At 39.3% G+C, this 13,695-nt stretch overlaps 1 protein-coding gene across 1 annotated transcript in view; it reads left to right on the top strand.

Moving 5' to 3' along the window:
* NUP210 (nucleoporin 210) overlaps positions 1-13,695 on the top strand; it is a 57,600-nt gene that overhangs the window by 21,175 nt on the left and 22,730 nt on the right. Inside the window, exons 16-29 of the mRNA XM_072128135.1 lie at positions 91-264; positions 1,623-1,815; positions 1,899-2,005; positions 2,795-2,899; positions 4,785-4,886; positions 5,370-5,498; positions 7,018-7,145; positions 7,234-7,369; positions 10,863-10,925; positions 11,051-11,230; positions 11,388-11,468; positions 12,159-12,290; positions 13,113-13,271; positions 13,485-13,576. Of these exons, the coding sequence (XP_071984236.1) occupies positions 91-264; positions 1,623-1,815; positions 1,899-2,005; positions 2,795-2,899; positions 4,785-4,886; positions 5,370-5,498; positions 7,018-7,145; positions 7,234-7,369; positions 10,863-10,925; positions 11,051-11,230; positions 11,388-11,468; positions 12,159-12,290; positions 13,113-13,271; positions 13,485-13,576 (1,781 nt within the window). The remainder of the gene's footprint in view (positions 1-90; positions 265-1,622; positions 1,816-1,898; positions 2,006-2,794; positions 2,900-4,784; positions 4,887-5,369; positions 5,499-7,017; positions 7,146-7,233; positions 7,370-10,862; positions 10,926-11,050; positions 11,231-11,387; positions 11,469-12,158; positions 12,291-13,112; positions 13,272-13,484; positions 13,577-13,695) is intronic.

Raw genomic sequence — 13,695 nt, 5'->3', positions numbered from 1 at the left:
ATGTGTATATAATAGTGAATATAGTAGACATTGATCTGCAATTAATTAGTTGCTTTGTTTGTTTTGTTTTTTTTTCTTTTTCCCCACAAGATAATTTCACTGTCTGTCGGAAACCAGCCCACAGAGACCAATGCATTTCCAGCAGTAGAGAGGGTTAATGTGAAGCTGGCCTGTTCTCCTCCATCACGATTTACTGTGAATCCAGTGTATACACATTCTCATATGGATCTCATCTGTCCCCTGATGCAGCAGGAGAAGCAAGTGGTATGTGTTTTCTATCTAAAGATTTTGTTTAGGACGGTGTTCTAGCGGTGTAGTATTTTTACTAAATGCCTTGTGCTATTTTCTATTATGGGTGATAAAATGGACTAGCCCCTGAAAGGAAAGTTTACCTGGATAGATCTGGTAGTACCTTAATGGGGTCACCCATATTGTACTTTTTTAAACTATTTTCTGTCCATTTGGAGTTGTGGGTCATGTGACCTGTTCGCATTTACTTCAATTCCTTCCTATGATGTCCATGTGCTGTGGACTTTCGGCGAGTCATAAGGTCATAGCTAACTCCATGTCTTCTCCGTGAATATCACTCCCATGTCACGAGTTGGAGGGGTGAGTGCATGGAGCCCTGACCAGGACACAGAACCTCACAGAAAGTCCCGAAAGCAGCTGTCATCGGGTCACATGACCTGTGACTTGTACAGGTAGAAAGAGAAACGTTATATAATGTGGTCATTATATAATAGAACCTTTGCTTACAATTCTGAGAATTTCCCTCCTGACCGCAAGTGCCGAACAGACCGGATCAATGATCATAACAAGAATTTTTTTTACATCCCTATAGCAATTAAAATCGATGCGGTCTGAGGAATTATTGAGGCCTTGTTTGAAGCCATCCACCGATTTGGTTAAGCAGCAATTTCAGATCAAATTATAACAATTTACATAATATATAGAGATGTGGCTCCTTCTCCTCACCACCATGCTGGGGGACAAAGAAACCATAGAATACTAAATACTAACTTGAAATCCAAGCACACCAAGATTGCACTTAATGGTAGTATTGATTCTCGGCAAAGTTTAATATAAAGCCAGACAGCAGCCTTTTTCAGACACTGAGGTGAGAAACAAAAGGAGCGATGGATGTAATACCGGGAAAAAGCCTACGTACTATTGGTATGGTGTTTGACAATGGCAGCTGTGACAGCCGAAACGTTACTCTGTCTATAAAACTTGGCCAGACATAAATACTACTTTTAAGTTCATTCTTGGTGTGCTTGGATTTCATTTTTAAAGGGCTGAGTAGGATCCCTAATCTGTCGCACCCAGCACCACTTGTTGTGCAATTATACATTTGACCATGGAATGTGAATGTTGTACACGGCTTCCGTAACTCTTATTTATCCGTCTGAGAGTTCTGGAAACCACATGTAACTGCCTCATTTAGCTGTCATCAATACTAACCACAATTAAAGGGCGAGGTGGGAATAACGTTTAATTTGGCTGCAGTTTTTTTCAGAATTTAGTTTTCTCACAGTATGGCAAAACATTGCTTAAATGCTGCATATCACAAACCATGTTTTCCAACAAGGCAATTAAGGGAATATACCATTTGTTTGTCTTAGATTCCGGTCTCCAACTATCGCGATCAGCTGCTGCAGTTGTCTGCCTATGATCACCAGGGCAGAAAGTTTGACAACTTTTCATCTTTGGCTGTGGAGTGGGACTCTTCCAAGGTGGGATTAGCCAGTTTTGATGTCTCGACACGTATGGATTATGCTGAAAAAGAAGATGGAAGTGGTCAGAGGAAGATGCACGGTAATATATTCATAATTCAATGTATAAAATGTGCAATATATATATATAACGCCATGACATTTAATATCCTGCCTCTCCATTAGGTCTGAACACGGTTCATGTTCATGAAGTATCTGGGACAGCAGTTATTACGGCCAAGACTCATAATTACCAGGAATCTCACCTCAAAGCTGCCGACGTTAGAACATTGGTTTGTGTCTTTGCTTGATTTGTTTATACTGTAGGGATTACAAAAGAAACCATTGTTGTGAATGATGCAGATGATTATTCGCTTTGTAGAATAGCCTCATAAGAAACACAGATAAATTACATATTTTGTATAGCATTATGGTTCAGTCAATATGTACAAACAATAACTGTATTAGATAACAACAGTCAAAAGTAAAACAGTAACGGATAAACAAAAACAATCATCTCGCAGGACCATCACATCTACAGGTGTCACAATCTGAGCCCGATCTATGCGATATGGTGAATGATGGTAAATAATTTTAACCCCATAGCGCCATGACATCCTTGGTTCACACCAAGATCTGAGGCTATCGTGTTTTAGGCTATCTATTACTATTTGTGATTTGAACATTATAATAGATGTTGTGCAAAATCCCCATATACTGTAGTATGGCAGTATATGATAGGATCAATCAGGCAACCTAGGGTTTAAGTACCCGAGAGAGTCTGAAAAATAGTAAAAAATAAAAAAAAGTAAAAGAAAAAAGTTATATTAAAAAAACCACCCCCTTTCCCTAGAAGTCATATAAATAGTAAAAATCCTTTTCTTGCCATTTTGAAAAATAAAAAAATTCAATAAAAAGCGTTCAAAAGGTCGTACTGTCCTAAAAATACAAGCATTTTAAAAAAAGTCATCAAAACTCACAAAAAATGACACCACCCTCGGCTCTGTACAACAAAGTATGAAAAAGTTATTAGCGCCAGAAGACTTATCATGTCGTTCTATTAATGGTCTCTTCTGTTCCAGCGCAAAACACTGACACCAGTTGCAGCTAGTCTAGAACTTCTACTTGTGGAGGATGTGCGGGTACACCCTGGGTCAATTTCCATCTATAATCATCCAAATGTAACGGTGAGATTTAGTTTTTCTTGACTTTATAAATGTTTAAGTACATGCCTATTATTTTTTTTTTTTTAGCTTTTTCCTTCAAGATTGCCACTTAAGTTACTGTTAGACATTATAAATTTTGTACGTAGATGTTAAAGAAGGCCTTTAATGGTACCTTATAGAATGAATGAAGTGCTGGTCTTTATCTCCTGAGACAACTTATGGATAAAGTGAATATAAGTTTAGAAGATTAAGAAACCTTATACCTTTCAATTTACTCATAAAGTGAATTATGAGGGTATAGTCTTTCAAAACACCAGTGACCTGCCATTGAGGACCGCTACGGGTTCACAATTATGTAATGCTGAATATTGTAGAATATAGAGGTACATCATTGTGAAAATCTTTGTCCTGGACAACATATTGCAGACAACCTATTTGCCTAAATCCTCATGACAGGTTCCCTTTTAAAGGGGTTGTACCTCTCATTATGTTCCCCTCCTATATAATTACGAGAATGGGGCTATGTTTTAATAATTGATGAAGGCATCAGGGGTAGCATGCATACTGCTATTCCAATCAAGACTATGGGACTATTCGAAATTCCTAAGCACAGGACTAGTCTATCTCCGGTACTCCCATAGACAAGGAATATGAGTACCGGAGACACAACCCTTTTTTCATAATATGCTTTATTGGAAGGAATTGCACAAAAGGAAGAAAATTCCAAAGAAAAATAAATGAGTACAATTGTTCTAAATAACTAAAATGGCAATAAGCATAAAAAGTGAAAAGAATTAAAACAGAATATTAGAAGCAATAGTAAATGACTTTCTTTAAGGAGCTACATCTTACTTAGCACAACACACTCAAGATTTTAAAGGAAACCCACCATGATGAATCTACTATCAGAAGTAGATCTGATGGTATTTTCCTCCTGCTGCCGCTGCCTTAATCTGTAAATTTTATAATGCTGGAACCTAACCTAGCTTGTTAACAACTTTTATTGCAGTAATATGTAAATTAACTGCAGAGGCTACTGGGGCGTGTAATAACCTGGCCAGACACTGTGAGCTAAGGCTACTCCACACCCAGTAGTCTCTGCAGATAATTTAGAGATTACTAAAATAAATTTTTTAACTAGATAGGTTAGGTTTCAGGATTATTAAATTATAAATTAGACGGGCAGGAGTAATATACCATCACATCTTCTTATGATCTTCCTCCTCACGGTAGGTTTCCTTTAATGCCGGTTGAGTGTAGAACAGTATTTCCTCTCTGGGTTGGGCAATAAGGCATAGAACAAGACATATGATCTCAAATGACAGAATGGGCCCATACGACAGGGGAAATAGTAAAAAAGGAAGGAAGGTGCAGCACCTGGATAGAGGGGACCAAGCACTACATAAAGGCAATGTTGGGAAGGAAACCTTTTACAGTTGAGGAGAAGTGCCAGGCCAATAAAGCATGGGTCAGCTGGATTTCCAAGATATCCTTTGGAACCATGTAGTATGGAAAGAGTCATGACGGTCGTAGTCTTCTAAAACCATCCATTCAAAAAATATAATGTGGTCCAGTTCAGTTACACATTCAGTGAAGGAGGGCCTGGATGGGATTAAAAGAGTAAGCCATGGTCTTTAATGTGTTGTTGGAGACTCTTCCGAGCAGTAGCCACGGGGCCGGGTAACGGGGAAAGAAGCGCTATTTGGCTGTTACAACCCTTTTTTAGGCCCTTTTCAGACTATGCAGTCCCATAACATCTAAAGAAAGGATGACAGAGTGGTAAGCTCTGATTTATTGTCAAGGTGTTCTGGGCTGGGTTTGGGTAGGAAGTCAATAATTTCATTATCAGTTTCTTTTATGTTAAAGGTCATGTTTCCTGCACATTAATCATGGCTCATTGTTTCAGGCTGAATTCACAATCTTAGAGGGATCAGGATATTTTTTCATCAACAGCAGTGTTCCCAATATCATTAACACTGTTTTCCAAGAATCAAAAGGAATTGTAACGGTGAGTCACATGTATTTCACTTCCCATTTGCATCTCATTCCCTTAAAATTGGGGCTCGGTATAATCGCTCCTTTGCAACTTTGAAGACCGAAAGACTAGATGTTGTTCATATTTGTGTATACACATATTCGCAAAGCCAAAAGTGTAGTTTTCCAATGTTTGAATGGAAATGTTTAATTACTTAAGTAGTGAGTAACTCACAAATGTGGAAGTATCAGCCCCCGGTGACAAGATTTAAGAAGAAAAAGTTTTGGGGAAGCACTGTTTTTGTTTTAGCCATTTCTTGTTTTGTAATTGCCAGTTGTCTTGCCTAAGTAAAAAATACTAGGCCAGTATCTGTGTTATTATATTTGTGTTATTAAATGCACTAAATCAATATAATTTTATGGCAGGATTCTCATGTGCAGGTAGGCTGTAATTGTCTTTTGTAAATGGATATGACTTTTAGACCCGTGCTTACTTGCAATGTAATATCCCTCTTAGGTTTATCCCTTGCGTCCAGGAACACTGACGGTTATGGTTTACGATCTGTGTCTGGCGTTTCCTGCGCCAGCCACCGTTGGCGTTCACATATCGGATATTCTTCAGGTGGATGTGAGGGTGGTGGACAAGGTAATGTTATTTATTAGCATTCATTACATGGGCGCTTGGCTTGTAGCTATATGTAATTTCTGATAAACAGAATTTTACTTTATGTGAATGTTTCCTTCAAAAAGCTGCTGTCAGAAATATATGTAATCCCTTTGAGTGCCATGTTGGCTTTTTACGGCAGTCATTAAGGGTGGTTCTTCCAATTCAACACCTTTCTATGGCGCCGTATCAGCTGGTGTTCAGCGGCTGCCGGGGCTGTGCTCTGTTATCACGGCCCCTGATTTGAAAAGCGCAGGTCATGGGTGTTAAATCTTTTAGACACTGTGGTCAAACATGGACTGTGGTGTCTAAATAGGTGCAGAGGGAGTAAGCTCCATCTGCTACCCACCCCCCTCCATGTCCCCATACAGATTTGGGACACATATAAAGTGTTTTTATAATAAAACTGGCTTTTTTCCAATAAAAAAAAGTTAGATGAAAGTTTTCCTTTCCCTCTACAGAGCAGTGTCCCATGGGAGTGACCAGTGAGGAGTGGTTTCCCCTCACTGGCTCCATCATGCATTTATTTCACATTAAAAAAAAAAAGCCCATCTCCCTCCTATTTAAAATAGACTCGTGACAAATCATGTGTGTCCCCTTGTGGGACAACATTGTACAGGCAGTCCCCGGGTTATGTACAAGATAGGGTCCGGAGGTTTGTTCTTAAGTTGAATTTGTATGTAAGTCGAAACTGTATATTTTATAATTGTAGATCCAGAAAAAAAATTTTTTGCCCACAGTGACAATTGGAGTTTAAACATTTTTTGCTGTAATGGGACCAAGGATTATCAATAAAGCTTCATTACATACACCTTACAGCTGATTATTGCAGTCTGGGACTATAGTAAAGCATTCAGAGAGCTTCATCAGAGGTCAGAGGGGTCTGTCTGTAACTATGGGTTGTCTGTAAGTCGGGTGTCCTTAAGTAGGGGACCACCTGTATATATATTTTTTTACATCTTTTATTAAATACATTAAAAGTTGCAAGAAAAAACACCAAAGCAAACCCAAATTGCAAGTCAAACAACACACATTTTGTACCTTCACACCCATAACAACCCAGGCTACAAAACTATAATAGCCTTTATCCTGTCTAACAAAAAGTTTAAAAAATAAACAAAAAATGATACCCAACTTGAGATTTTTATTCATTCATCATAAACACACACAAAACTTTATTAATCACGATGAAAAATGTATATGAACCACAAGTGTGTGTAAATAAAATCAACAGGTCTATCACAAAAACTAAGCCCTTACATTGTTTGTTTTATTATAAATTACATTTTGCCCCCCCCCCCAAAAAAAAAAAAAAAACAAGTCCCCATAAAGCAGAATTGATATAAAAATAAAAAAAAAGTTATACCTTGTAGGAGGCATTGATGAAAAATGGCCTGGACATTAACGTGGAAAACGGCTGCAGAGATAAGGGGTTAATTTTAAAAACCTAACAGACCTGTGTTTTACCAATCTCATAACTAAGTTTCTTCAACCACTACAGGTAGAAATTGGGACGACTGTTAAAGCCTATGTGAGAGTCCTGGACTCCTTTCAGAAGCCTTTTCCTGCTAAGTATTTTGCCTATATGAACTTGGAGCTGGGTTCATCCTCACAAATTGTGTCGATCAAGTGAGTCTGTTCTAGAAATGTCTACTGTATCAATGCAACTAATATTGGAGCTTTCTATTGTGTATTTACAAGGCTTTATCCATTGCAGAGCCCTGAATGAAAGAGTGGATGAACATACTGCAGTCTTTGCTGTACACGGTCTGGCCATTGGACAAACCAGCCTCACCGCTTCTGTTTTTAACAAAGCTGCCAACAAAATAGACTCTTCACCGAAATCCTTAGAGGTAACATATAATCTCATCTTTCTTGGTGTTCTCTACTTTTAAAATTGAAAAGTTTCTTAAAGGGGTTGTCCTGAGGTCAAAAATCTTGGCGGCTTTCTTCCAAAAAACAGTGCCTCAACTTGCCATGAGCAGTGCTTGGTATTGCAACTAATCTGCAATATTGCATAAACCTTGGTAAGGTGTGTCCCACTGTATTTTGAAGAAGGCATCCATGGTTTTTCATCCTCCGGACAAACACTTTAAAGGAAACCTTCTACTACTGATCTACCTAATAAGGTAAAACCTGTGGTAGGTGCCTCTAATGTATGTAAGGATAGACCTTAATTTAATTGTGGTAAAATGCTAATTTACCAAAGAGGCTACTGGGGCGTGGAGTAGCTGGAGCTGTAGCTACATGGCACGGCTACTCCACGCCCCAGTAGCCTCCTTGATCATGCTACCCAGATATCTTCAGTGCGCAGCTACGGGTTTGGACCCAAGACCACGTAGCTTGCGTTCTGCACATGAATGCTGAATTTGCGGACGAGGGTGCGCAGCTCCTTGCAACTGCGCGCTGAATGTATCTGGGTAGGAGGATCAAGGAGGCTACTGGGGCGTGGAGTAGCCGCGCCATGTAGCTATAGCTCCAGCTACTCCACACCCCAGTAGCCATTTTGGTAAATTAGCATATAGCCTATTATCACAATTAAAGATTAATAAGGTAAAGGGGACTAAAGGATTAGCCCTAAAAAGGGCTATCCTTACATACATTAGAGGCACCTACCAGCGGATCTACCTTAATGGGTAGGTCCTTGGTGGTAGGTTTCCTTTAAATAAAGAAGACCTGTTGCCTCTCCTGGCATGTCTGAGCCAGTAAATACCTTGTGGACTTCAATCACCCTTTAACAACATGAAATGTCTCATATGGATTGGGCTTTGCAGTGATGTGCATTATTATTTTAATAAACTTTTAAGATCATCCTTTGGAATATTTACATAGATAAAAAATCTGATATAAAATTATATTTTACATGTTTATAAAAGGATTACCACAGTCAGGTTGCCTGAAGTAAGTGTCCCTTGATTTTGATAGTAGATTTCAACTTGTATAAGTCATATCATAAATATTTTTATTTTTTTCAAGAAGTGGCAAACTAACTGGGAAAATAAATTTTGTCTTTTGTCATTTTTTCCCTTTAACTTTTTTTAATAAGCGGTTCAATTGCTCCTTTTGCATAAATGACTGACTGCATCTGTGTGGTTTCGGTGTGCTTCAAGAGCCATCACACAGAGATGTATCCAGGACATGGCCTATAAGTGTCACCTTCCATGTGTCATCCACTCCCAATTAGACAACGCCAGGCGTGTCTTATCTGGGCCAAGGAGAAAAGAACTGGACTGTTGCTCACTGGTCCAAGGTGTTTTGAGATTAAATTAAATTTCATTTGGAAATCAAGGTCCCAGAGTCTGGAGAGGCACAATCCAAGCTGCTTGAGGTCTAATGTGAAGTTTCCACAATCAGTGACGGTTTGGGGCTCCATGTCATCTGCTGGGTTAGGTCCACTGTTCTTTTTTAAAGACCAAAGTCACCACAACCGTCTACCAGGAAATTTTAGAGTGCTTCAGGCTTCCCTTTGCCGACAAGCTTTTTGGAGATGGAATTTTCATTTTCAAACAGTAGTTGGCACCTGCCCACACTGCCAGAAGTGCCAGAACCAATACCTGGTGTAATAACAACAGTATTGGTGTGAGTGATTGGCCAGCAAACTCACTTGACCTCAACCCCATAGAGAATCTATGGGATATGGTCAAGAGGAATATGAGACACAAGACCCAACAATGCTGTAGGCTACCATCACAAAACCTGGGCTTCCCATAACACCTCTGCAGCGCCATCTGCTGATCCCTCCATGCCATAACACCTCTGCAGCGCCATCTGCTGATCCCTCCATGCCATAACACCTCTGCAGCGCCATCTGCTGATCCCTCCATGCCATAACACCTCTGCAGCGCCATCTGCTGATCCCTCCATGCCATAACACCTCTGCAGCGCCATCTGCTGATCCCTCCATGCCATAACACCTCTGCAGCGCCATCTGCTGATCCCTCCATGCCATAACACCTCTGCAGCGCCATCTGCTGATCCCTCCATGCCATAACACCTCTGCAGCGCCATCTGCTGATCCCTCCATGCCATAACACCTCTGCAGCGCCATCTGCTGATCCCTCCATGCCATAACACCTCTGCAGCGCCATCTGCTGATCCCTCCATGCCATAACACCTCTGCAGCGCCATCTGCTGATCCCTCCATGCCATAACACCTCTGCAGCGCCATCTGCTGATCCCTCCATGCCATAACACCTCTGCAGCGCCATCTGCTGATCCCTCCATGCCATAACACCTCTGCAGCGCCATCTGCTGATCCCTCCATGCCATAACACCTCTGCAGCGCCATCTGCTGATCCCTCCATGCCATAACACCTCTGCAGCGCCATCTGCTGATCCCTCCATGCCATAACACCTCTGCAGCGCCATCTGCTGATCCCTCCATGCCATAACACCTCTGCAGCGCCATCTGCTGATCCCTCCATGCCATAACACCTCTGCAGCGCCATCTGCTGATCCCTCCATGCCATAACACCTCTGCAGCGCCATCTGCTGATCCCTCCATGCCATAACACCTCTGCAGCGCCATCTGCTGATCCCTCCATGCCATAACACCTCTGCAGCGCCATCTGCTGATCCCTCCATGCCATGCAACAGTGATGCAGTCATTCAAACAAATGGAGCCCCGACCAAGTATTGATTGTGTATTCTGTACTGACCTTTCATTTGGCCAATATTTCTGTGTTAAAAATATGTATACAGTAATATATGACATAATATAATAAATTGAGATAAAAGATGTCACTAATCAGCAAGTTAGGTCTTAACTTTTGTGGGAAAACCCCTTTGGATGATAATCTCCCAGTTAATATCTTATCAGGATTGTGTTTCTAGGTAAAACTGAGACATCCGCTGTTCAACTTGGTTGGGAATTGAGATCTGTATTTAAAAATCACATTTTTTTTTAAATGAAACTTTAATAGTGAATGTCTCCAGTGCTGTTTCACCTAGAAACGCAATCATTATATAAAACGCTAGATTAGACGATATGACTGTTTTAAAGTTTGACACTTTCACGTGTATAAACATGCTATCTGCACAGGGCATGTGCAAATAGGGCATATGGCAGTCGTTAAAGGGGTTGTGGCAACTATTTTAGTTATCCCCCCCATCCATAGGTTAGGGAATAACAAGCAATAAATCCACAGAACTAATAGATGGGCTTTGCAGGACGAGCACTCGGTTATGAAGGACAGTGCTTTGCCATCTCCAGAGGACTAAATATTTTGGAGTGGATTATAAATTATTTGGTTGTCTTTTCTTATGTGTTTATTGGCTTATTGTATACTTGCACTGTAGATTTCTGCAAATACTTTTTACTATATTGAGTCTCCCCTTTTGTCTCAGGTATTCCCTCCATTCCGACTTCTGCCCAGGCGAATTATACTTCTTATTGGGGCTACGACTCAGGTGAATATTTTGGGGTGTGGTCATTTTATGGAACGTCTTAAAGATATATGAAATGTATTAAATAATCTGCTTTATATTATTATTATTATTATTATTATATATTATGTATATATATATTTTTTTAGATAACATCTGAAGGAGGTCCACAGCCTCAGTCCAACATTGTCTTCTCGATCACCGATGATAACATTGCTTCAGTAAGCAGTAATGGGTTGGTAAAAGGGGCAAAAGTTGGAAACGTCACAGTGACCGGCGTCATTCAAGCTGTTGATGCAGAATCTGGAAAAGTGATAATAGTTTCTGAGGTAAGTGTTGTTTTTTTTTTTTTTGGTTTTTTTTTGGGTTTTTTTTTGAGGAATTGATTGTGTTATTGTAATAAGAATTCATGTGCACATGATATTACTGCATATATGCATTCATTTTCTGTAAGTAAGGTAATATATTTTACTCTTCTTCTCTTAGGATAAAGTACATGTTGAGGTAATTCAGCTGAAAGGTGTTCGGATTCATGCCCCAGTTACTAGAATGAAAAGTGGCACACAGGTGAGTAGAGAGACCATTAAAGAATGATGTACATAACGGAAATCATAACGCAAAATTAGTAGAATATGTAATAAATGATACTGTCCTGCGCCACTATGTGCATTTTCCCTGTACAGCTGTATACAGTGAATAATATTGTTGATAAAGTTGTATTAGACCAGGTGTGACCTGGCAGTGATTTCAGCTATAGGAAAACTGGGGGAGACAATATAATATGAGGCACAAACATGCCCAAGGTAGCGTGCAAACCAGAAAAGTTTCTGACACGGCTGTGGTGGGGAGATTTACATGTCTCAAGTGTAACGAACAATATATTGCATATATGAATAGTGCAAAGGAATAATAATAAACTTTGTAATATACTGTATTAAACAAATCTGTTTGTGTTCTCCTTTTTCCTCTGCTTTTCTTCCTTATTTAAGCGGTTTGTGTAAGTCAGCTTTCTGTCCTGTAAAGCCTTGTTATCTGTCTGAAGTGGCAGGAAAAAAAGATACATAGAAGCTGCTTTCCTTCTTGACGGTTTAATTGCGGCTTAGTTTAATAACTATAACCAATGGTTACCGATATTTTGGTTAAAAGTACAGATTTAACCATTTACATATGACAAATCTATATCTACAGATGTACTTTATATGGTATGAAAATGTGTGATATATATATATAATTTTTTTTTTTTTTTTTTTTTTACAGATGCCAGTTTATGTAATGGGAATCTCTAGTAGCCAAACTCCATTTACATTTGGCAATGCTGTTCCTGGTCTCACTTTCCATTGGTCTGTGATAAAACGGGATTTTATAGAAGTGAAGAGCAGACACGATGAGGTAAGGATGAGGATGTGTTGGCATATGCTTGAATATACTGCAGTGGAAGGGTCTCTATGAAGTAAAGTTTGAAAACTTTCAGATCCAATTTCTTGAAATTGTTCGCTAGTCATCAAATACTATCAGATCTATAAAATGTAGTGTATGTATGTATGTGTGTGTGTGTGTGTGTATATATATATATATATATATATATATGTATGTATTTATATATGTATATGTATATGGTCCTCTACTTAAGGACACCCGACTTACAGACAACCCATAGTTACAGACCGACCCCTCTGACCTCTGGTGAAGCTTTCTGAATGCTCTACCATAGTCCCAGAGTGCAATAATCAGCTGTAAAGTGTCGGTAATGAAGTTTTATTGATAATCCTTGGTCCCATTACAGCAAAAAATGTTTAAACTCCAATTGTCACTCGGGCCAAAATTTTTTTTGTCTGGATCTACAATTCTAAAATATACAGTTTCGACTTACATACAAATTCAACTTAAGAACAAACCTCCAGACCCTATCTTGTACGTAACCCGGGGACTGCCTGTATATGTATGTATGTATGTATATATGTATATATGTGTGTGTGTGTATATGTATGCATATTCCAAATTTGTTTGGACAACCCCTTTAATGTTTTACAACAATTTACCTATGCTAGGGCCATGTGCTTACTATGATGGTACCACATCTGGTATGAAGGTTTGAAAGCCCAGACCGCTAGTTCTCTAGCCTCCAGCGTTTTCAATTGTATTGTTCTCTACACTCCAGGCATCTAATATTTGACAATACAAAATTGTTCTGCTCTGTCATTCTCTTGCCAGGCGTCTCTTAATCTTCCACAACGATACAACTTTGCTATGAATGTTTATGCCACAATGAAAGGAAAAACTGGGCTGCGGGTAACTGTACGAGTAACAGATGCTTCAGCAAATCAGTTCTTAGGCCAAGCTCTGGAATTGTCAGATGAGATTCAGATTCAGGTAAATGCATTTATTACTGTATGTCATCTCCCGTTACCAATGTAATGAAATTTGTAATTATGTGACGTGGATAGAATTATTTACTGTGGGTTTGTGTAATTTCTAATTTTGTGTTCTGTTATCTTGGATATCCCTCCTGTTTGTTCTCTCTGGTCTGAGTATTTATTTTTTTTATTTTTTGGTAACACTTGTATTTTCACCTTTCCTTTCTAGGTGTTTGAACGATTGCATTTAATAAACCCCAATATAGAAGCTGAGCAGATTCTTATGTCTCCAAATTCCAACCTGAGGCTGCAAACAAACAGGTATGTTTCCAAACCCTGGAGCCTATTTAAAAAAACGATTACCATAGAAAATAAAGAATATAAATGTTTAGGGGTTTTTTCCCCCCTACAAATAAAAATGTAAAGCGGTTTTTCAAGTT

The sequence above is a fragment of the Engystomops pustulosus genome, chromosome 10 (assembly GCF_040894005.1).
Source record: "Engystomops pustulosus chromosome 10, aEngPut4.maternal, whole genome shotgun sequence".
Taxonomy (NCBI): domain Eukaryota; kingdom Metazoa; phylum Chordata; class Amphibia; order Anura; family Leptodactylidae; genus Engystomops; species Engystomops pustulosus.
Note: the sequence above shows the minus strand (reverse complement) of the source record. Positions and strands in the feature narration are given on the sequence as shown.